Source organism: Aotus nancymaae, unplaced genomic scaffold (genome assembly GCF_030222135.1).
Source record: "Aotus nancymaae isolate 86718 unplaced genomic scaffold, 86718_ANA_hifiasm-v0.15.2.pri h1tg000007l, whole genome shotgun sequence".
NCBI classification, from domain to species: Eukaryota; Metazoa; Chordata; class Mammalia; order Primates; family Aotidae; genus Aotus; species Aotus nancymaae.
Genome location: NW_026988418.1, coordinates 8,294,138 through 8,317,169, shown reverse-complemented (window position 1 = coordinate 8,317,169; position 23,032 = coordinate 8,294,138). Strand labels below are relative to the sequence as shown.

The 23,032-nt window shown below is 49.8% G+C and overlaps 2 protein-coding genes, 4 non-coding genes and 1 pseudogene across 6 annotated transcripts; 1 reads left to right on the top strand and 6 right to left on the bottom strand.

Moving 5' to 3' along the window:
• Nucleotides 1-697: 697 nt before the first annotated feature.
• On the top strand, nucleotides 698-5,325 carry BEST4 (bestrophin 4). Its single transcript, XM_012434476.2, has 10 exons — nucleotides 698-750; nucleotides 1,159-1,322; nucleotides 1,410-1,504; nucleotides 2,213-2,446; nucleotides 2,681-2,835; nucleotides 3,252-3,329; nucleotides 3,623-3,820; nucleotides 3,944-4,024; nucleotides 4,140-4,294; nucleotides 4,450-5,325. Exons 2-10 carry the CDS (start codon nucleotides 1,171-1,173, stop codon nucleotides 4,721-4,723), a joined length of 1,422 nt encoding a protein of 473 aa, XP_012289899.2. The 5' UTR covers nucleotides 698-750; nucleotides 1,159-1,170; the 3' UTR covers nucleotides 4,724-5,325.
• A 3,624-nt stretch (nucleotides 5,326-8,949) lies between these two features.
• Nucleotides 8,950-12,579, bottom strand: RPS8 (ribosomal protein S8). The gene is made up of 6 exons (XM_012434475.2): nucleotides 12,484-12,579; nucleotides 11,945-12,051; nucleotides 11,337-11,436; nucleotides 9,894-10,069; nucleotides 9,561-9,690; nucleotides 8,950-9,113 (listed from the first exon to the last, which is right to left on the bottom strand). The coding sequence occupies exons 1-6, from the start codon at nucleotides 12,485-12,487 to the stop codon at nucleotides 9,004-9,006; spliced, it is 627 nt and encodes a 208-aa protein (XP_012289898.1). The 5' UTR covers nucleotides 12,488-12,579; the 3' UTR covers nucleotides 8,950-9,003.
• On the bottom strand, nucleotides 9,229-9,297 carry LOC135273506 (small nucleolar RNA SNORD38). Its single transcript, XR_010341296.1, has one exon. It is a non-coding gene; the product is annotated as a small nucleolar RNA SNORD38 (small nucleolar RNA).
• Nucleotides 9,774-9,840, bottom strand: LOC135273507 (small nucleolar RNA SNORD38). Its single transcript, XR_010341297.1, has one exon. It is a non-coding gene; the product is annotated as a small nucleolar RNA SNORD38 (small nucleolar RNA).
• LOC135273508 (small nucleolar RNA SNORD46) lies at nucleotides 11,519-11,622 on the bottom strand. Its single transcript, XR_010341298.1, has one exon. It is a non-coding gene; the product is annotated as a small nucleolar RNA SNORD46 (small nucleolar RNA).
• LOC135273505 (small nucleolar RNA SNORD55/SNORD39) lies at nucleotides 12,139-12,218 on the bottom strand. The gene has a single exon (XR_010341295.1). It is a non-coding gene; the product is annotated as a small nucleolar RNA SNORD55/SNORD39 (small nucleolar RNA).
• Nucleotides 12,580-17,016: 4,437 nt separating the features above from the next.
• Nucleotides 17,017-17,109, bottom strand: LOC135273551 (small nucleolar RNA U3; annotated as a pseudogene).
• Nucleotides 17,110-23,032: the final 5,923 nt, after the last annotated feature.

The window sequence follows — 23,032 nt, the reverse complement described above, 5'->3', positions numbered from 1 at the left end:
GATGTTGGACACAGGGCTTAACAGGGCCTACACTCCTGTCCTGAACTTTCAGATCTGTGGCTGCCAGCCCTGTGGCATGGATGGGGAAGAGCCTGGCCAAGACCCCCAGAGCCTGGAGAAGAAGCCTGGGAGTGTGACCAGTGCACAGGATGGGTTCTGGAGCTCATGTCCTTGCCAGGCCATTTCCAGCATTGGAAGTCCATCAGCCCCGGCTTTGAATCCTGCCTCCAACATGCTCTAGCTGTGTGGCCAACTGCGGGCAAGTCATTTACCTCTTGGAGCCTCATCTGTGAAATGCGGAAGATTGATTCTTACCTTATGGGGCTGTGATGAGGATTTCATGAGAGGATAACATAGTAGTGCCCTTGGCATGGTGCCTGTCACTTAGTCAGTGCTCTGTAATCAGCAGCTGGTATTATTATAACAGTTCATCATGCATCTGTCTTCCCACCTGAAACGTGGGACAGTAATTCCTGTCATACTGGCTCGAAGGACATGGTGTCGTCTGTGTGAGCTGTGGGGTAATTATAGGTGGCATTACTGCCACTCAAAGGCCAGCCCAGCCCTACAGGGATACGGAGACACACCCAGTTCCCAGCACCAGGGGAAGCTGGATGACAGCTTCAATCCATCAGTGATAGGCCTCAGTCCAGCCTGACTTTATAGACCCCAGAGGTACTTAAGTCTGTGGGGGGTGAAGTCTAGCCCAGTTCTTCCTCCACACAGCTGCTGCCCAGAGCAGGCAGGCAGGTATGGGATGGGGGTAGGAGTGCCCTGGGCCTTGGTAGACTAGTTAAACAGCTTCCAGAGCAAGGCTCCAAGGAATAGCAGTGGGTTTGGGCTGGAGCTGTGTCTCTTGTCCACAGCAGTTTAGGATCTGGTTATTCCTAGCCCTGCAGACTGAAGAGGAGCTTGAGGAAGCCTCATGCATGAAGGGACATAGATCTCAGTTCTACCTTGCCCAACTCTAGCCTGGCTTTGCCGTGTACTGCTGAGTTCTGCAGGGGATGGGGTGTGCTTTTCTGCTCTGCAGGCTCCTGCCCTCTTGTCCACTGATGCAGGGTGATGGCTGGGGTGTGTAAGACCAGAGTGGAAGGGAGATTGTCTGGGGAACTAAAGGACAGTCCTGGGGGCAACTGTTGTTACCTCCTGCCCCAGGCTCCCAGCACCATGACGGTTTCATACACTCTCAAAGTAGCGGAGGCCCGCTTTGGAGGTTTCTCTGGACTGCTTCTCCGATGGAGGGGAAGCATCTACAAGCTCCTCTACAAGGAATTCTTCCTCTTTGTGGCCTTGTACGCTGTGCTTAGCATCATCTACCGGTAAGGGTAGGCTCTTAGAGCTTGCAGAAGCAGGGAGACTGGGCCACCCACCTCCCTCTAACCCAAGCCTGCACCTGCCTTCCCCAGGCTGCTGCTGACCCAGGAGCAGAGGCACGTGTATGCTCAGGTGGCCCGGTACTGCAACCGCTCAGCGAACCTCATCCCCTTGTCCTTTGTACTGGGTAAGGCCCCCTTCTAGTTTTTCCTGTGTCCTCCTTACTGTCTTCCCTGACCTCTGGGTTGGGTTGACAGCTCCAAGGGTCAGAATTATCCAACAGATGGTGTGGTGGTGCACCTGCAGTCTCAGCTACTCAAGAGGCTGAGGTGAGAGGATCACTCCAGCCTCGGAAATGTAGCAAGACTCCCCTAAAAAAACAGAATCACTCAACAGAGTGGCAGAGCCTGGTCAGCCAGAGCAGGACCAGCAGGCACAGGAGCTGGGTGCTGGGTCCAGGGCTTCTGGAGGGAAGGGCCCTATCACTTGCCAGACCCTCACTTCCAGCAAGGCACAAGACACCTGCTGGCTTCACAAGCCCACCCTGGGCACTGGAGAGGAGCTGGACAGAGGTGACAACCCCTTCCCCACCCTCCTGGGAAGCAGTCTCCTGGCTTTGAACCCCCACTTTCCCTCTGCTGAAGGAAGTTTGCCCTCCTCCCTCCTCCCTCCTCCCTCCTCCGTCCTCCGTCCTCCGTCCTCCCGGTCTGGCATGGCAGGGCACTGGAGCCGAATATTTCCTTCCCCCTGCCACGATTCAACTGGCCTGGACCAGGCCCTCTGCTGGGGGATTCAACTGGCCTGGACCAGGCCCTCTGCTTGGGGAGGCGAGGCGCTCCGACTTCCAGGCTCTCCACCTTCCCTTCCTATTCCCTCTACCATGGCGGCCATGCAGGTTTCTATGTGACTCTGGTGGTGAACCGCTGGTGGTCTCAGTACACAAGCATCCCGCTGCCAGACCAGCTGATGTGCGTCATCTCGGCCAGCGTGCACGGCGTGGACCAGCGGGGCCGCCTGCTGCGCCGCACCCTCATCCGCTACGCGAACCTGGCTTCCGTGCTGGTGCTGCGCTCGGTCAGCACCCGCGTGCTTAAGCGCTTCCCCACCATGGAGCACGTGGTGGACGCAGGTGCGCCGCTCGCCGGGAGCCTCTGGGGGGCTGGCCCACGGCCGGATGCACGTGCTGTTTGGGAGAGTCCTGGGAGCAGGGGCCTCCAGGGAAGGGTCTGGACCGCGACCAGAACGCGGAACCGCGAGTCCTGGGACGGCCGGTGGACGCGAGGGAGGACAACCAGACAGCGGAACAGCAGCCTCCCCTGGCGGCAGAGGGTGCAACTGCACCCCACCCGGTTTACCCCCGCAGGTTTCATGTCCCAGGAAGAGAGGAAAAAGTTTGAGAGCCTGAAATCTGACTTTAACAAATATTGGGTGCCCTGTGTCTGGTTCACCAACCTAGCGGCCCAGGCCCGGAGGGACGGGCGAATCCGTGACGACATCGCTCTCTGTCTACTTTTGGAAGTGAGTCAGCCCCGGACCAGACCTATCTGCCCTCCTCCCTCTTATTTTGAAGATGACTAATAATTTTTGTGCCTGACACTTGTATGGCACCAACTGTGTACTCCGGCCTTTTGGAAGCACTGTAGCTATGTTAACTCATTCATCCCTTACAGCAACTTTTGAGATAGGTACTATCATCCTCCTTGTACAGATGTGAAACGGAGGCACAGATGTGGAAACGGAGGCACAGAGTGGAAATGAAACTTGCCTAAGTTACACAGCTAGTTAGCAGAGCTGGGATTCAAGCACCCCAGTCTAATACACCTCTGAGGGCAGAATAAGAATGAGCCTCCTGGCTGGGCCCAGGCCTAGTTTGTGCTGGGCACCCCTGTTCCTTCCTCACCTCTGCTGACTTCCTGTTCCTGCCGTTCCCCCAGGAGCTGAACAAGTACCGAGCCAAGTGCAGCATGCTATTCCACTATGACTGGATCAGCATCCCCCTCGTCTACACCCAGGTAATTGCCTCTCCTCTCCCCAGTCGCAGTGCCTACTGTATGTCCTGTGCCTTGTGTGAGATGAGAAGAATTAGAGATGGTACTTGCCTGGCCATTTAAATGCCCTGAGGCATTGGGTTCATCCTCAAAGCCTCCCTCCAGCCCCACCAAGGTGACCCTGTCCCCACTGGTGCTGCCACACCAGGATACATATTTAATTACTTGTCAGACTTCCCATAGAGCCTCATAGGTAGGGGCGGCATTTCTCCCTGTCCCACTGCACCCTGCTCTGAGCCTGGCTCTTCCTTCTCCAGGTGGTGACCATAGCCGTCTACTCCTTCTTTGGCCTCTCCCTGGTTGGCCGCCAGTTTGTGGAGCCAGAGGCAGGCGCTGCCAAACCTCAGAAGCCTCTGGAGTCAGGCCAGGAGCCAGCCCCGGCCCTGGGAGACCTGGACATGTATGTGCCTCTCACCACTCTACTGCAGTTCTTCTTCTATGCTGGCTGGCTCAAGGTGGGCACTGCAGATGGGCATGCCACCCTGCTCTGTGGAGATGTGGGCACAGGGTCTGCCCCAACTTTGGGGGAAAAAATGTGGGGCTCTGAGCCCAGAAAACACTGTCTCTGCCACCTACAGGTGGCTGAACAGATCATCAACCCATTTGGTGAGGACGATGACGACTTTGAGACAAACCAGCTCATAGACCGCAACTTGCAGGTGAGCAAGGATCAGTAGTCGGGGACAGCTCCTGGGCACCCTCTCCGGGTCAGCACTCAGCCCTTCCGTGGGACAGAAACGAGAGGAGGATCCTTGTGACTTGCTGCTGACCCAGGTGTCCCTGCTATCCGTGGACGAAATGTACCAGAACCTGCCCCCCGCCGAGAAGGACCAATACTGGGATGAGGACCAGCCGCAGCCACCCTACACTGTGGCCACGGCGGCCGAGTCTCTGCGGCCTTCCTTCCTGGGCTCCACCTTCAACCTGCGGTGAGTGGCCTGCGCCGGCGGAGACCGCACCTGACCCGGCACGCGTGTCCCGGCTCAGCTTCTGGGACACCGATGCCTCGGTCCCTGCCCGAGAGCCAATCCCGCGTCCCCGCGCCCGCCCTGTGCCCCGGCTCAGCCCGCCCTCTCGCCCGCAGCATGAGCGACGACCCTGAGCAGAGCCTACAGGTGGAGGCGTCGCCCGCGTCGGGTCGGCCCGCGCCCGCCGCGCAGACCCCGCTGCTCGGCCGCTTCCTGGGCGCAGGAGCGCCCTCGCCGGCCATCAGCCTCCGGAACTTCGGCCGCGCGCGAGGCACCCCCCGCACCCCGCATCTGCTTCGCTTCCGGGCCGAGGAGGGCGGAGACCCCGAGGCCGCATCCCGCATCGAAGAAGAGGCGGCGGAGTCCGGGGACGAGGCCCTGGAGCCTTAAGGTCTCGCCTGCCCTAGCCTGCTTCCCCCCACCCACTGCCCCGCTTCCCTGCCATGCGCGGTCCTGCCAGCCAGTTCTATTAGAGCAACTTTTCCTGAGTGCCTTGAAGGCCAAAGCCTTTAGGGACAGAACTTGAAAAAGAAGATGGCAGGAAGGGCCTGAGCCAGGGCTGGGAATGTGTCCACTTTGGTGGTAGAGAAGGTTGGATGAGTTGCTTAGGGGAGGTGAAACTAGAAAAATAAAAGCCTAGGCACAGAGGACTAGAGCCTAGGTGTACGGTTAGCTTCACAGCAACGGGGAGCTAGGCCAGTGGTTCTCAAATTTGAGGAAGGATCAGCATCACTGAAGCTCTTGTCAAAAGAGTGCATTAGATTTGGGATGGTGCCCGATAACTTGCATTGCTAACAAGTTCCCAGGTGACGCTGTGCTGCTGGTCCAGGAAGCATAATCCGAGAGTCACGTGAAACAGTGCTTGAAGGGGTATACCTTACCCTGGTAACCTTACTCAGAAGAGGCATCCCTGTGTGCTGGGGGACTTCTGCCTTATCTGTAATGTTCAAGTTTTTGTTTACATTGAGAATATATTCCAAGTTTTTGTTTAACTGTTGTTTTTGTTTACACTGAGAATATATTTATTGGTTGTGCAGTTATAATTGTTTAAAACTGAATTGACATGGGTGCTGTAGGATGAAGATGAAGGAGGGAAGGGTTTGGGAATCTGTTTTGGAGCTGATTAAAGTCAGATGTGAAGGCAGCCATCCAGCACCCACCCTAGACCTAGCACTGGGACTTCAATGTGCCATGCCCTTGTCCATTCCCACCAACCACACGGGGAAAAAGTACAGTTTATGGGTGGAAGCCCAGGCCCATCTCCATGGTGGGCCTGCAGCACTAGGGGCACTCAGCTGATGTAAAAAAAGAGCCTGCTGGGGTCAGGCACAGTGGCTTATGCCTGTAATCCCAACACTTTGGGAGACCAAGGTGGGCGGATCACCAGAGGACAGGAGTTAGAGACCAGTTTGGCCGACATGGTGAAACCCTGTCTTTACTAAAAATACAAAAATCAGCTGATTGTGGTGGTGGATGTCTGTAATGCCAGCTGCTTGGGAGGCTGAGGCGCAAGAATTGCTTGAACCTGGGAGGCAGAGGTTGCAGTGAGCCAAGATCACGCCACTGCACTCCAGCCCTCAGTTAGAGCCAGACTCTGTTTCCGAAAACAAACAAAAACCTTCTGGAAATAGTCTCCCACAGAGCACTACACTGGAATTGTGGTAAAACTGCTCCTCTAAGATTCCTGCCTTCTAAGTCCCAGTCTCTACCTAAAGAAATCAGTGAAGGCCAAAACTGAATATTAAGGCCACAGGATAAATCCCAGAACAAAGGAGGAAGACAGAGGGGGACACTAGAGTGCAGTGAGTAGACTCCAGCCTCTGGCAGGGTCAGTTGACTGGGTTCTAATGCTGGCTTTGCTTCTTTCCATCTGTTTGTCCACGGGATAGTGAATATTTCTAACTAAGCTACAGTTTCCAAATCTATAATGTGGAGACAGTAGCACCCCACAATGACAGCCATTCATTCAGAGGTATTTGAGGATTTTTTTTGGGTAGCTTTAACAGGCCTTGTTCCATGGTGAGAACGGTTATCTGTGAAGGTGGTAGAAATGGAGAGTAGACGGATTTCAAGACTTTAGAGAAAGAACCCACTGGTTTTATGAACATATCTTGGCTCACTGCAACCTCTGCCTCCCCGGGTTCAAGCGATTCTCATGCCTCAGCCTCCTGAATAGCCGGGATTACAGATCTGTGCCACCATGCCCCGATAATTTTTTGTATCTTTAGTAGAGATGGGTTTCACCATGTTGGCCAGGCTGGTTTTAACTTCTGACCTCAAGTGATCCGTCCACCTCAGCCTCCCAAACTGGCCAAACTTAATAAAATCTCAAGACTTTTTTCCCAATTACTCTTGCATATATTCGAGTACCTAGTTTATGTCCATACGCTTTTCCAGGTGCCAGAGATACAGCAGGAAACAAATATCCTTGTTTCCCTGAAGTAACATTCCAAAGGGAAGAGAGCAAACTTTGTCAGATTAAGGAATAAAGAGAAAAAATTGGCAAAGTATGAGACAGTTTGGAGGGGCAACTGCAACTTGAAATATTGTGATCTGGCAAGAACTCACTAAGGTGACATAGCAAAGACTTGGAGGGGAATGAACCAGGTTTTTTTGTTTTTTTTTTTATAGACAGGGTCTCACTTTGTTGCCCAGGTTGGTCTCAATCTCCTGGCCTCAAGCAAGCCTCCCAAAGTACTGGGATTACAGGCATGAGCCCCCATGCCCAGCATTCAACCCCAGGTGGATATTTGAAGGCATGTGCCTAGCAATGGGCATTGCATGTGTACATGCATGTTCACTAAGCCAGGATGGTTGTGTGGTTGATGGAGGGAGTCACTATAGGAGTTAGATCACATTGTCATACTTGATAAGGATTTTCATTGATGAGATAGGAAGCTATTATTATATTAAAAATATAATCTTGAGGCCGGGCATGGTGGCTCACACCCATAATTCTAGCACTTTGGGAGGCTGAGGCAGGTGGATCACAAGGTCAGGAGTTCAAGACCAGCCTGGCCAAGATGGTGAAACCCCGTCTCTACTAAAAATACAAAAAAATTAGCTGGGCGTGGTGGTGGTAGGCCCCTGTAATCTCAGTTACTTGGGAGGCTGAAGCAAAGAATTGCTTGAACTTGGGAGGCAGAGGTTGCAGTGAGCTGAGATCCCACCACTGCACTCCAGCCTGGGTGACAGAGCTAGACTCCATCTGAAAAAAAAAAGAAATTTTTGGCTGGGTGCAGTGCCTCACATGTATAATCCCAGCACTTTGGGAGACCGAGGCAGGAGGATTGCTAGAGCCCAGGAGCTCAGGATTAGCCTGGGAAACATGAAACCCCATCTGTACAAGAAAATGATCATTCTGGGCCATGCACCATAGCTGTAGTCCCAGCTACTCAGTAGACTGAGGCTGTATTCAGCAGTGATCACTCCACTGCACTCCAGCCTGGCCAAAAGTGTGAGACCCTGACTCTTGAAACTGAGGAACATGGCAGGTGGGAGCAGACTAGATACGTTTTTAAAATGTTGGCCTTTGAGAGCTCTATTACAATATCTAAGCACAAAGCTAGGCATGGTGGCTCATGCCTGTAATTCCAGCACTTTGAGAGGCCAAGGCAGGTGGATTGAGAACAGGAGTTGGAGACCACCCTAGCCAACAGTGAAACCCTCTGTACTAAAAATACAAAACATTACTTGGGCATGGCAGTGCATGCCTGTAATCCCAGCTACTCAAAAGGCTGAAGCATGAGAATTGCTTGAACCCAGGAGGTGGAGGTTGCCGTAAGCCAAGATTGCACACCACTGCAATGCAGCTTGGGCAACCGAGTGAGACTGTCGTCAAAAAAATCCAAAAAACAAAACCCAAGTGCAAAGCTGGGTGTCATGGCTCATGCCTGAAATCCAGCACTTTGGGAGCAAAGGTGAGAAGATTGCTTAAGCTTAGGATTTCAAGACCTGGGCAATGAAATGAGACCTTGTCTCTACCCAATAAATAAATAATAGGTGTAGTGGCATGTGCCTATAGTCTCAGCTACTTGGGAGTCTGGCACAGAATTACTTGAGCCCAGATGTCAAGGCTGCAGTGAATCACGATCATGCCACTGCACTCCAGCCTGGTTGACAGAGACTGTCCCAAAAAAAAAAAAAATCCAAGTGCAGATGTCTAGCAGGTCAGGACTAAAGTTAAGGGTTTGACAGGGCAAGTTTAAGTCAAAGGGACCCTTGGGAGACCAAGCAAAGCAGAAATCACTCGTAATCTTACAATGGATGCAGGATCCTTACAACTTTATAGATGCAACATAGCCTGAGAGTCTAATCATGACTCAGCACACAATTAATTGAACCCCAAGGTTGAGATACCCCTCTCATAGCCTCTGCAACATCCCTAGTCCCACCAAAACGTGGTGAGAAATGTTCCTCCATTATAGACATAGCCTACATAATAAATCTGGCCTTTGGGGAGATGGAGTTGAGAACAGGGACTTTATAGTGTGGTGAGCCTGGATCAGGACATATGAGGGAGAGGTAAGGCAAGGGATTGCAGCCACCGTATCTCATCAATTTTGCAGGGCCAAGAAGAAAAGCAGAGAAACAAATACTTAGGCAACACAAATGTGTGAACAGAACAATAAACACCTTTATTACATGGGTGAAGAAAAGAAAACAAGGATTTATTTGCCTTTCCGGGCCTTGATTTTCCTAAGATAGAACTCCAACTCTTTGCCCTCTAGCACATAGCCATCTGCTCGGCCACACTGTCCCGGCCTTGAAGCGATGCATGCTGCAAGATAGTACATGGTCCTTAGCACAATGACAAGGTGGCTCTACCCAAACCTCTCCATCCCCTTAAGAATCTCTGTAGTTTCAGGTATCCTGGGGCAAGCATGAGCCTGCTGTCTCCTCAGACACACTTTATCGTCACTTAATGTCAGTAGCAGAACTGGACAAAGTTTTCATCATCGAGACAGCCCCCTCAGCCTGGGCAGGGACTTCCCAAAATACTCCTAAAACTCCAAGCAAGGGCCTATGCAGCCCCTACTACCCAGTGCTTCCCATTTCAGCTTCACACTAATAGGGTGACCAAACGTTCCCCTTTGTGTTCAGATGCTACTATCAATGAACCCTTTAGACCGAAAGGCTGGCAGTCAAAGGAACTGAGACAAGGGAAAAATGCCACGGCACACTCTATCTCTGCGACACCCCACCTCCAACGCAACAGCCATCTCACCAAGCAGCTTGCCCTGCTGGAACTGCTCCTCCAGGAGACTGCTGATTTTGGCATTCTTTTTCCTTTCGTCGTATTTCTTCTGAATTTTTTTAGATCGTTTTTTGTTTAAAATCTCTTCTTCCTCAGGAGTCTGAGAAGGGGATACAATTAGATGAGCTCAGGGAAGGAAGGCCATGGGAGTCTTCCTGAACCCTGCATACCCCAGTGCTGGCCTTCCTCAGCCTAAAGGCTCTCATCCCTCTCCCTTCAGTAGCAGAACTGGACGGTTTTCATCACAAGAAGGCTGTCGTCAGGCTGCCCACCCCGCAACCCTCACAGGGAAGTAATACGCACCAGCTTGGCTCCCTTCTTGCGGCCCAGGGGCAGCGCATAGTGGGACTCATACCACTGTCGGTACGGCGTGCTGTCGATGAGCACGATGCAATTCTTCACCAGGGTCTTGGTACGGACCAGCTCGTTATTAGACGCATTATAGACAACATCAATGATCCTTGTTTTTCGAGTACAACCTGCTCACAGGAGAAATTTGGAATCAAGTAAACTGGAGGACAAAATTGCCCTGGCGCCCTCCTCCAGGTTCTTCAGCTCCGTGAGGCCTTAAGGAGAAACAAGGGAACTCTCAGTCTTTAGGAGCCATGGGGCAGTCTTCCACAAACCCCTAACCCACATTTCTAGTGAGGCTTGGAAACCATAGCCCCAATCTATCAGGCTGCAGAGTTAAGAGATCAGAGCAGGTGGAGAGTGGTGTCTCATGCCTGTAATCCCAGCACTCTGGTAGGCCGAGGTGGGTGGATCACTTGAAGCCAGGAGTTTTGAGACCACTCTGGCCAACATGGTGAAACCCAGTTTCTACTAAAAATATAAAAATAAGCCAGGCGTGATGGCACACGCCTGTAATCCCAGCTACTTGGGAGGTTGAGGGAGAAGAATCACTTGAACCCAGGAGGCAGAGTTTGCAGTGAGCCAAGATCGTGCCACTGGCACTTCAGCCTGAGCAACAGAGACCCTGTCTCAAAAAAAAAGAGAAAGATCAGGACAGCCTGGGTGGAGAGAATTCTCCAGCTACCTCAAGATCTTTCAGCAATGAGAAACTTCAAATGCTTTAGTCTAAGCCACAGACCTCCTGCCAAAAGCACTATCAGTCTCGCTCTATTGCCCAGGCTAGAGTGCTGCAGTGGGCAATTTCGACTCAATGCAACCTCCAACTCCTGGGTTCAAGCAATTCTTGTGCCTCAGCCTCCCAAGTAGCTGGGACTACAGGCACACGCTACCATGACCGAATAATTTAAAAAATATTTTTAGTATAGATGGAGTTTCGCCATGTTGGCCAGGCTGATCTCCAACTCCTGACCTCAGGTGATCAACCCGCCTTGGCCCCCCAAAGTTGTGGTATTACAGGCATGAGCCACCACTGCTGAATCGTAAGAAGGTTTAGGTGGCAGGGTGAGGTGGCGCATGCCTGTAGTCCCAGCTACTCAAGAGGCTGAGGCTGGAGAGGAGTTCTGGGCTGTAGCCCGCTATGCCGATCGGGTATCCGCACTTAGTTTGGCATCAATATGGTGACCTCCTGAGAACAGGGTATCACCAGGTTGCCTAAGGAGGGGTGAACTTGCCCAGGTTGGAAGCGGAGCAGGTCAAAACTCCCGTGCTAATCAGTAGTGGGATCGAGCCTGTGCATAGCTACTGCACTCCAGCCTGAGCAACATAGCGAGACCCTGTCTGTTAAAAAAAAAAAAAGGTGAGTTTTCCCACCCACTCCCAAAGGGCTTCACTCACACTCTGAGCCCCAGGAGAAATTCCCCACGTCCAGCCTCAGGGCACGGTATTTCTTGTTACCACCCCGCACACGGACTGTGTGGATGCGGCGGGGGCCAATCTGGAAAACAGAAGGTGACAGGAACTAGGGTTACCAAGGAAAGCAAGGCAAGAGAGGGAGAGGAAACTGGGCCGGCAGGAGGCAACAGTCAGTGTAACTATGACATGTCCTAGCATTGGCAAGTGGCACACAAGTGACCAAGACGGCCACAACCACGCCTAAGGATTCTTTTTCATCACCCTACTTGCCTCCAAGAGGAAAGCCTGACCCTAAACTCTGAAAATTAAGGCTCTGTAAAAAAACAAAAGACCAGGCTTCTGACTTACGCGAGGCACCGCCCTCTCCAGAAGCTGAAGTCCCCACACAGTATCCGTCTGAGACCCTAAGCTCCGGGGATGGGAGCCTGAGGGAGCATTCCTCTTTGGTACTTATCTAACAGGCAAATGCGGGAAGGACACCCAGGCCTTACTACAGAAAGAACGCACAACCATCACACAGAGAGACCCGAGAACGCTGGAGAGCAGGGGAAGGCGACCTCCCGGGTGGCCAGGCACAGGCCCGCACCCACCTTGGTGTTGGCAGCCGGGCGCCCCAACTCATACTTCCGCTTCTTGTGGTAGGGTTTTCTCTTGCCCCCGGTCTTGCGGCGCTTGTGCCAGTTGTCCCGAGAGATGCCTGCATGTGGAAGCGGGGACGGAAGCTTGAGTCACTGGGACTCGGTGCTGGCGACTCGCCAGCTCCGGACCCCCGCGCCTGGCGGGCCGCACGCTCAGCTCTCCAAGGTTGGCTTCCCCACCGCGCACTCGGGAGTCTGCAGCATCACGGAATTGTCATCATACACGTGCGGCCCGCTCGGGGCCTACTTCTCGCGGCAGCCATGTTGGCGCCGCTTGGAGCCCGCAGCCCGCAGCCCAGAGCCCGGGCCTTTCGCAGCCCCCAGAGAGAGGATCAGCGGCCGAAACCCGAGGGCTGCTCCTCTTAGTGGCTTTTCCTGGCTGGGGATCGGGGCGCCTGGACTCGTCAGTAGGCTGTGAAGCAAGATGGGGCCGGATTGAACTCACCCCCCCGCCCCGCGAATCACCCGCCTCTAAGCAGAGCGACACTCACCCATCGCTCGGCGCTGGCTGGAAAGAGAAACCGCGCAGATTCACGGTCCGGTTTGTAAAACGCTGCCCCGCCCCCACCTTACGTTGTTTCTGAGCGCCGAAGCAACGTCGGGCGACGAGACTTACGTGTCTACTGCCGCGCCTCGGGCCGGGGAAGGGCGCTTGGGCTGTCGATACTCTGCCGACCCCCGTCAGAGCTTGGGCTGGAGGAGGGGAGTCTGCGGCATCTGCAGATGCGCGCTTGTTGACTCTTTTCAGAGGCTGCTGCAGTCGTTTAGGATGAGATGTGGATGCGGCTGCGTTGGAAAAGGGTGGAAGGCAGTGGAGCTGGAAACGAGTGTGGACTTGGTTTTGTTTTGAAGGGTTTGCTGGTAGATTGGCTATGGGGATTGAGGGAGAGGGCAGTGTCAAGGATTTTTTTTTTTTTTTTTTTTTTTAAATAGGGTTTCGCGTTTGTTGCCCAGTCTGGAGTGCAGTGGCGCTATCTCGGCTCACCGCAACCCCCCCCTCCCGGGTTCAAGCGATTCGCCTGCCTCAGCCTCCCGAGTAGCTGGGATTACAGGCATGCGCCACCACGCCCAGCTAATTTTGTATTTTTAGTAGAGACGGAGTTTCTCCATGTTGGTCAGGCTGTCTGACCTCCCAGACTGGGACTACAGGCATGAGCCACCGCGCCCGGCCAGTAAGAATTCTTAAAATTCTCACTTGATCAGTTGGATAAATATTGGGACTATTTACTGAGATGGGTTAGGCCTAGGTAGGAGCTGTTCTGGACACGTTCATTTTGAGATTTTGCTAAGTCATGTAACTGGGAAAGACAGGTAGGAAGCTGAATATTTATGATTGGTCATCCTTATAAGGGATCTGCACTGAAGATGTTATTTTGGGAATCGTTGGTTTATAAATGGTAATTAATTAAAGCCACCAAAATGAACGGAACTTAGGAAGAGTATAAAGGAGGGGTCTTTTTTTTTCTGAGCTAGAAGGATATATATTTTTTAATTAAAAAAAATTTTTAGGCTGGACGAGGTGGCTCATGCCTGTAATCTTATCACTTTTGGGAGGCCGAGGCGGGAGGATCACGAGGTCAGGAGTTCGAGACCAGCCTGGCCAACATGGTGAAACCGAGTCTCTACCAAAAAAAATACAAAACTTAGCTGGGCGTGGTGTCACGAACCATAGTGTCAGCTACTCCGGGAGGCTGAGGCAGGAGAATCAATTGAACTCAGGAAGCGGACATTGCAGTGAGCCAAGACTGAGCCACTGCACTCCATCCTGGGTGACATATCGAGACTACATTTCAAAAAAAAAAAAAAAAAAGGCTGGGCGTGGTGGCTCAAGCCTGTAATCCCAGCACTGTGGGAGGCTGAGACGAGTGGATCACCTGAGGTCAGGAGTTCAAGACCAGCCTGACCAACATGGTGAAACCCAGTCTCTGTTAAAAAAAAAAAAAAAAAAAAAAAAAGCTCTGTGGGTACATAGTAGGTATATATATTTATGGGGTACATGAGATGTTTTGTTACAAGCATGCAATGTGAAGTAAGCACATCATGGAGAATGGGATCTCCATCCCCTCAAGCATTTATCCCATAAATTACAAACAATCCAGTTAATCCCAGCACTTTGGTAGGCTGAGATGGGCGGATCACTTAAGGCCAGCAGTTCAAGACAAGCCTGGCCAACATGGGAAGATACTAAATACAAATACTAAAACTACTAAAAATACAAAAGTTAGCTGGGTGTGGTGGTGGGCACCTGTAATTCCAGCTACTCAGGAGACTGAGGCATAAGAATAGCTTGAACCCTGGTGGAGGTGCTGAGTCACGCCTGTAATTCCAGCACTTTGGGAGGCCAAGGTGGGTGGATCACCTGAGGTCAGGAGTTCGGACCAGCCTGGCTAACATGGTGAAACCCTGTCTCTACTAAAAAATAAAAAAAAAAAACAAAAAAATTAGCTGGGCGTGGTAGCAGGTGCCTGTAATCCCAGCAACTCTGGAGGCTGAGGCAGGAGAATTGCTTGAACTGGGGAGGTGAAGGTTGCAGTGAGCCGAGATGGCACCGATGCACTCACTTCAGCCTGGGTGACAGAGTAAGACTCCATCTCAAAAAAATAAAATATACAGGCCGGGCATGGTGGCTCACACCTGTAATCCAAGCACTTTGGAGGCCAAGGTGGGCAGATCACCTGAAGTCGGGAGTTCAAGACCAGCCTGACCAACATGGTGAAACCCCATCTTTTAAAAAAGTAAAAATAAATAAAAATAAAATATATATATATATATATACACAATTAAGTTACTATTGATTATAGTCACCGTGTTTTGCTATCAAATAGTAGGTTTTATTTATTCTGACATTTAATCTTTGTACGCATTAGCAATCCCCGCTGCCCTGCCACCCTCCCACTACCCTCCCTAGCCTCTGGTAACCATCTTTCTGCTCTCTAGGTTTAGGTTTATGAGTTCAGTTGTTTTTTTAGATCCTACAAATAAGTGAGAACATGCGATTCTCTGCATACATTTGTCTTTCTGTACCCAGCTTATTTCATTTAACATAATGACCTCCAGTTCCACCCATGTTGTTGCAAATGACAGGATCTCATTCTTTTTTATGGCTGAATAGTAATCCATTGTGTATATGTACCACATCTTTTTCCTTTTTCTTTATTCTCCTTTGTTATTATTCATATGTACCACATTTTATCCATTCACTTTTTTTTTTTTTTTTTTTTAGATGGTGTCTTACTCTGTCACCCAGGCTGGAGTGCAGTGGCGTGATCTCAGCTCACTGCAAACTCTGCTTCCCAGGTTCAGGCAGTTCTCCTGCCCCAGCCTCCCAAGTAGCTGGGATTACAGGCATGTGCCACCACGCCCAGCTGATTCTGTATTTTTAGTAGAGATGGGGTTTCTCCATGTTGGTCAGGCTGGTCTCGAACTCCCAACCTCAGGTGATCCACTCACTCCTCAAAGTGTTGGGATTACAGGCATGAGCTACTGCACCCAGCTTATCTTTTTTTTTTTTTTTTTTTGAGACGGAATTTCGCTTTTGTTACCCAGGCTGGAGTGCAATGGCACGATCTCGGCTCACCGCAACCTCCGCCTCCTGGGTTCAGGCAATTCTCCTGCCTCAGCCTCCTGAGTAGCTGGGATTACAGGCGCACGCCACCATGCCCAGCTAATTTTTTGTATTTTAGTAGAGATGGTGTTTCACCATGTTGACCAGGATGGTCTCGATCTCTTGACCTCGTGATCCACCTGCCTTGGCCTCCCAAAGTGCTGGGATTACAGGCATGAGTCACCGCGCCTGGCTCCAGCTCATCTTTTTTAACTTTAATTTTTTTTTTTTTTTTTCGAGACAGTCTCGCTCTGTTGCCCAGGCTGGAGTGCAGTGGTGTAATCTCAACTCACTACAACCTTCATCTCCCCTATTCAAGCGATTCTCCTGACTCAGCTTGCCAAGTAGCTGGGGTTACAGGCATGGGCCACCATGCCCAGCAAAGTTTTAAATTTGTAATAGAGATGGGGTTTCACCATGTTGGCCAGGCTGGTCTTGAACTCCTGACCTCAAGTGATCCACCCGCTTCGGCCTCCCAAAGTGTTGGGATTACAGGCATGAACCATCACTTCCAGCCTGATTTCCTTTCAAGTATATATCTAGTGTAGGAATCTCCAAACTATTCTCCATAGTGGTTGTACTAATTTACATTCCCAAAAACAGTGTACAAGGGTTCCCTTTTCTCCAACTCCTCTCCAGCATTTGTGGTTACCTGTGTTTTGTATATAAGTCATTTGAACTAGGGTGAGATGATATCTCATGGTAGTTTTGATTTTCATTTCTCTGATGATCCATGATGTCGAGCACCTTTTCATATGCCTGTTTGCCATTTGTATGTCTTCTTTGAGAAATGTCTATTCAAATCTTTAGCCCATTTTTTGATCGGATTATTAGTTGTTTTCTGTAGAGTTGAGCTCCTTAAATATTCTGGTTATGAATCCTTTGCCAGATGGGTAGTTTGCAAATACCTGTGGGTTGTCTCTTTACTTTATTGTTTCCTTTGCTGTGCAGAAGCTTTTTAACTTGATATGATCCCATTTGTCCATTTTTGCTTTAGTTGCCTGTGCTTATGGGGTATTGCTTAAGGATTTTTTGCCCAAATCAACATCCTGGAGATTTCCCCCAATGTTTTCTTGTAGTAGTTTCATAGTTTGAGGTCTTAGATTTAAGCCTTTTTTTTTTGAGATGGAGTCTCGCTTTTGTCACTCAGTCTAGAGTGAAATGGGGGATCCTGGCTCACCGCAATCTCTGCCTTCTGGGTTCAAGCAATTCTCTGCCTCAGCCTCCTGAGTAGCTGGGATTACAGACTCATGCCACCATGCCTGGCTAATTTTTGTATTTTTAGTAGAGACGGGGTTTTGCCATGTTGGCCAGGCTGGTCTCGAACTCCTAAACTCAGGAGATCTGGCCACTTCAGCCTCCCAAAGTGCCGGAATTACAGGTGTGAGCCACCGTGCTTGGCCTAGATTTAAGTCTTTAATCCATTTTAATTTGGTTTCTGTACAGTGCTCTACATGTTCAGAGAATCTTCTCTAGCCACAAACTATAGAAATAATCCCTAAAGTATAGTCTTTAAATTTTTTTTTGAGGTGGAGTCTTGCTCTGTCACCCAGGCTGGAGTGCAGTGGTGCAATCTTGGCTCACTGCTACCTCTGCCTCCCAGGTCAAGCGATTCTCCTGCCTCAGCCTCTTGAGTAGTTGGGATTGCAAGTGCCTGCCACCACACCCGGCTAATTTTTGTATATTTAGGAGAGACAAGGTTTCACCATCTTGGCCAGGCTGGTTTTGAACTCCTGACCTGGTGATCCGCCTGCCTCAGCCTTTCAAAGTGCTGGGATTATAGGTGTGAGCCACCATGCCCAGACAACATTTCTTATAAAGAATATGTAGGGAACAAAACAAATAAAAATAAACAAAGAAAACAACAACAACAACAAAGAATATGTGGGAGGCCGGGTGCTGTAGCTCACACCTGTAATCCCAGCACTTTGGGAGGCTGAGGCAGGTAGATCATGAGGTCAAGAGATCAAGACAATCCCGGCCAACATGGTGAAACCCTATCTGCACTAAAATATAAAAATTAGCTGGGGGTGGTGGCATGTGCCTGTAGTCCCAGCTACTCAGGAGGCTGAGGCAGGAGAATTGCTTGAACCAGGGAGGCAGAGGTTGCAGTGAGCTGAGATTGCATCATTGGGCTCCAGCCTGGCAATAGAGCAAGACTCTGTATCAAAAAATAATAATAATGTAGGAGCCAGGCATGGTGGTGTGTACTGGTAGTCCTGGCTACTAGGGAGGTTGAGGCTATAGGATGGCTTGAGCCTGCAGTTGAAGGTTACAGTGAGCTATGATCGTGCCACTCTGCTCCAGCCTGGTCAACAGCAAGACCTTGTGTCAAAAAAAAAAAAAAAAAATTGACCTAAGCTGTCGTTTTTTTTTTTTTTTCTTTTTTAAAGAAATAAGAGCCACAGGTCTAAGGCTTTAGGAATGTCAACATTTCAGCTGGGCTTGGTGGCTCATGACTGTAATTTCCAGCATACTGTGAGGCCAAGATAGCTGGATCACTTGAGGTCAGGAGTTTGAGACCAGCCTGGCCAACATGGTGAAACCCCATCTCTACTAAAAATACAAAATTAGTCGGGTATGGTGGCACATGCCAGTAATCTCAACAACTCAAGGAGCTGAGGCAGGAGAATCACTTGAATCCAGGAGGCGGAGGTTGCAGTGAGTTGAGGTCATGCCATTGCGCTCTAGCCTGGGCAACAAGAGTGAAACTCCATCTCAAAAAAAAAAAAAAAAAAAAAAAGGAATGTCAACATTTCGAGGCCAGATAGAGAAAAACAGCTGGCAAAGGACACAGAAAGAGCAATTCAAGTGGTAAGAGGAAAGCCACCTCAGAGTGCTGCTATAGTTTAATATGCTACTGTGAATGCTAGTTAAAATGAGGACTAAAAAGTGATTATTAGGCGTGTGGTGGCTCTGGTGGCTCATGCCTGTAATCCAGCACTTCGGAAGGCTGAGGGAGTGGATCACCTGAGGTTAAGAGTTCAAGACCAGCCTGGCCAACGTGGCGAAACCCCATCTCTACTAAAAATACCAAAATTACCCAGGTGTGGTGGTGGGTGCCTGTAGTCCCAGCTACTCTGAAGGCTGAGGCAGGAGAATTGCTTGAACCTGGGAGGCAGAGGTTGCAATGAGCTGAGATCGCTACACTGCACTCCAGCCTGGACAAGAGCAAAACTCCATCTCAAAGAAAAAAAAAGTGATTATTGGATTTAGTAACCTGAAAGTCCTTGGTGATATTGGCAAGAGCAGTTTCTGTGCAGTACAGTGGGAAAAAACTTGATTTTTTTTTTTTTTTTTAAAGACGGGGTTTCACCATCTTGGTCAGGCTGGTCTTAAACTCCAGACCTCGTGATCCACCTGCCTTGGCCTCCCAAAGTACTGGGATTACAGGCGTGAGCCACCGTGCCCAGCCGAAAACTTGGGATTTTTTTTTTTTTTTGAGTCGGAGTCTTGCTCTATCACCAGGCTGGAGTGCAGTGGCACAGTCTCGGCTCACTGCAACCTCCACCTCCTGGGTTCAAATGATTCTTCCACCTCAGCCTCCTGAGTACCTGGGACCACAGCCACATGCCACCACGTCCGGCTAATTTTTGTATTTTTAGTAGAGACAGGGTTTCACCATGTTGGCCAGGATGGTCTCGATCTCTTGACCTCGTGATCTGCCTGCCTCAACCTCCCAAAGTGCTGGGATTACAGGCATGAGCCACCACGCCGGGCCCAAAAACTTGATTTTTAAAAAAAACTTAGAATGAGAAGTTAAAAAATCCAGTGTATATAGACAATTCTTTTGAGAAGTGTGACTTTAAAGGGGAAGAGATAATTAGGTTGTTGGCTGGAGAGGAATGTAGAGCAGAAGGGTAGTTTTTTAAGAGAGTAAACTGATGAGTAGCTTCTCTTACACTTGGCTGGAAATCTTGTAGAAGAAATTCCCTCTCAACTTTATTCCTTTTTTTTTTTTAAGATGGAAGTCTTGTTCTGTCACCTGGCTGGAGTGCAGTAGCATGATTTCAGCTCACTGCAACCTCTGACTCCCTTGTTCAAGCGATTCTCCTGCCTCAGCCTCCCAAGTAGCTGGGATTACAGGCATGTGCCACCATGCCCAGCTTATTTTTATATTTATAGTAGAGATAGGCTTTCACTATGTTGGACAGGATTGTCTCCATCTCCTGACCTCATGGTCTGCCCGCCTCGGCCTCCCAAAGCTTTTTTTTTTTTTTTTGAGACGGAGTTTTGTTCTTGTCTCCCAGGCTGGAGTGGAATGGCACGATCTCGGCTCACTGCAACCTCCGCCTCCCAGGTTCAAGCCATTCTCTTGTCTTAGCCTCTCTAGTAGCTGCGATTACAGGCACGTGCCACATGCCCAGCTATTTTCTTTTTTTTTTTTTTGCCCAGCTGATTTTTCTTTTCTTTTTTTTTTTTGAGATGGAGTTTCGCTCTTGTTACCCAGGTTGGAGTGCAATGGCACGATCTCGGCTCACCGCAACCTCCGCCTCCTGGGTTCAGGCAATTCTCCTGCCTCAGCCTCCTGAGTAGCTGGGACTACAGGCACATGCCACCATGCCCAGCTAATTTTTTGTATTTTTAGTAGAGACGGGGTTTCACCATGTTGACCAGGATGGTCTCGATCTCTTGACCTCGTGATCCAGCTGCCTTGGCCTCCCAAAGTGCTGGGATTACAGGCGTGAGCCACCGCGCCCGGCCCTCCCAGCTGATTTTTGTATTTTTAGTTGAGATGGGATTTTACCATGTTGGCCTGGGTGTTCTGAAACTCCAGACACCAAGTGATCCGCCTGCCTCAGCCTCCCAAAGTGCTAGGATTACAGGTGTGAGCCACCACACCTGGCCTATCCCTTCTTTCTTATATCTTAAACTTTCAGGTGGCTTCCCAGCACATTTTGAATAAAATCTAAATTCCTTACTTGGGCCTAGACAACCCAAGTGTTAGGCCTCTGCTTATCTCTTTGCTTATCTCCTACCTCTCCCCCTCTCTCAACTCCAGGCACATGGACATTGCTCAGGCCTTCTTGCTCTGGCAGGAAATGCTCTAGCATGGCTCCTTCAATTCATTCAAGTCTCTGCTCAAAATGTCACCCCCCGACGCTGGGAGGCCTTTTCTGAGGCTTTTTTTTTTTTTTTTTAAATTTTAGACACAGGGTCTCACTATACTGCTCAGGCTAGAGTTCTGAGCCTGATTTCTTTTTTTCTTTTTCTGCCAATCTATCAGCAATGAGCCTGCTTTCTAAAGTAGCGAGTCTCTCATTTTTCTCTACCCACTTAATATTACCTACCATTTGTTTACATGCACATTATCTGTTTTCTCCACTGAAATACAATGTGCATGAGGGTAGAAACTTAGTCTTGTTCACTGCCTTATTTCTAACACCTATACATAGAATAATGCCTGCTATTTAGTAAGCACTCAATAATTTCTTTTTATACAGGGACTGGCTCTGTCGCCCAGGCTGGAGTGCAGTAGTGCAATCTCAGCTCATTGCAACCTCTACTTCTAAGCATAAGCCATCTTCCCACATTAGCCTCCCAAGGAACTGGGACCACAGGCACATGCCACCACACCTGGCTCATTTTTGTATTTTCTGTAGAGATTGGGTCTCTCTTTTTTTTTTTGAGACAATAGTCTTGCTCTGTTGCCCAGGCTGGAGTGTAGTGGTGCCATCTCAACTCACTGCAGCCTCCACCTCTTGGATTAAAGCGATTATTCTGCCTCAGCCTCCCAACTAGCTGGGATTATGCACCACCACACCCAGCTCATTTTTGTATTTTTAGTAGAGACAGGGTTTTACCATGTTGGCCAGGCTGGTCTCCAACTCCTGGCCTCAAGTGATCCACCCACATTAGCCTCTCAAAATGCTGGGTTTATAGGTGTGAGCCATAGTGCCCAGCCGAGACTGGGTCTTACTTTGTTGCCCAGGATGGTCTTAAACTCCTGAGCTCAAGTGATCTGCCCACCTTGGCCTCCCAAAGTACAGAATTCAATAAATATTTAAATGACACTTAAATATTCAAGCAAATTATTGTTCTACTCACATTATATTTACTTGGATTTTCCAAGTTTAATACACCATATTAATGGAGTAAAGGAATAAAAAAAACACACAATCACTTCAAAACATAGAAAAAGCATTTGACAAAATCCAATACCTTTTGGCAATAAAAACGCTCAACAGGCCAGGAGCGGTGGCTCACTGTAATCCCAGCACTTTGGGATGATCATGAGGTCAGGAGATCAAGACCATCCTGGCCAACATGGTGAAACTCTTGCTACTAAAAATACAAAAACGAGCCAGGTGTGGTGGCGCGTGCTCGTAGTCCCAGCTACTCAGGAGGCTGAGGTAGGAGAAATCAATTGAACCCAGGAGGCAGAGGGTGCAGTGAGCCAAGATCATGCTACTGCACTCTAGCCTGGCGAAAGACTCCATCTCAAAAAAACCCAAAAAACAAAAAACACTCAACAAACTAGAAATAAAAGTGAACATCTGACATAGAACAGTGGCTCATGCCTGTAATCTCAGCACTTTGGGAGGCCGAGGTAAGAGGATCGCTTGAGGAAGTCTCTCTGATGGCTTCCCCCACACACATTTGGATGTATGGCTCCGAGGTTAAACCTTTTTAGTGGTACCTCATTACCATTCAGATATGCTCCATGACATGAACTCTAGAATCCTCCACTTGCTAAACACTTCATGCCCTATGACTAGGCCCTCAGGTCACTGGGCAGACTATTTTGTCAAGACCAAATTGCTATTTCCCTTCAGATCCTTCCCTGTCCAGTGTCAAGTGCTTTCTTCAGCCTTTGTGTGAATGGTAATGAGGTGCCACTAAAAGGTTTAAGCCTGGGAACCATACAATCAAATGTGTGTTTAGGGAACCCTCAGTCAGGGAGATTCCTGGCCTCAACCCCACAGAATCTTTCAATAGGCCCTGGGCTGACTGTAATAGGGTGACATCTTCTTTCGTTTTTTGAGACAGTTTCACTCTTTTGCCCAGGCTGGAGTGCCGTGGTGTGACCTTGGCTCACTGCAACCTCCACCTCCTGGATTCAAGCGATTCTCTTGCCTCAGCCTCCTGAGTAGCTGTGATTACAGGAGCCAGCCACCACACCCAGCTAATTTTGTATTTTTAGTGGAGATGGGGTTTCCCCATGTTGGCCAGGCTGGTCTTGAACTCCTGACCTCGTGATCCACCCGCCTTGGCTGCCCAAAGTGCTGGGATTACAGGCATGAGCCACTGCGCCTGGTCGCCATCTTAATAAGCATCTCATAGACATCAAATAAGTCAGAGGAGTCTTCAGCTTGTCACTGGAACTATAGGCATGGATATGGCCTCCTGGAAAGAGTACAGAATCAGTACTACCCAGAGGCCAAAGGTAGAGTCATGTCCTTAGTCCCAGAAGGCTCAGACATATCCTGGGCCCT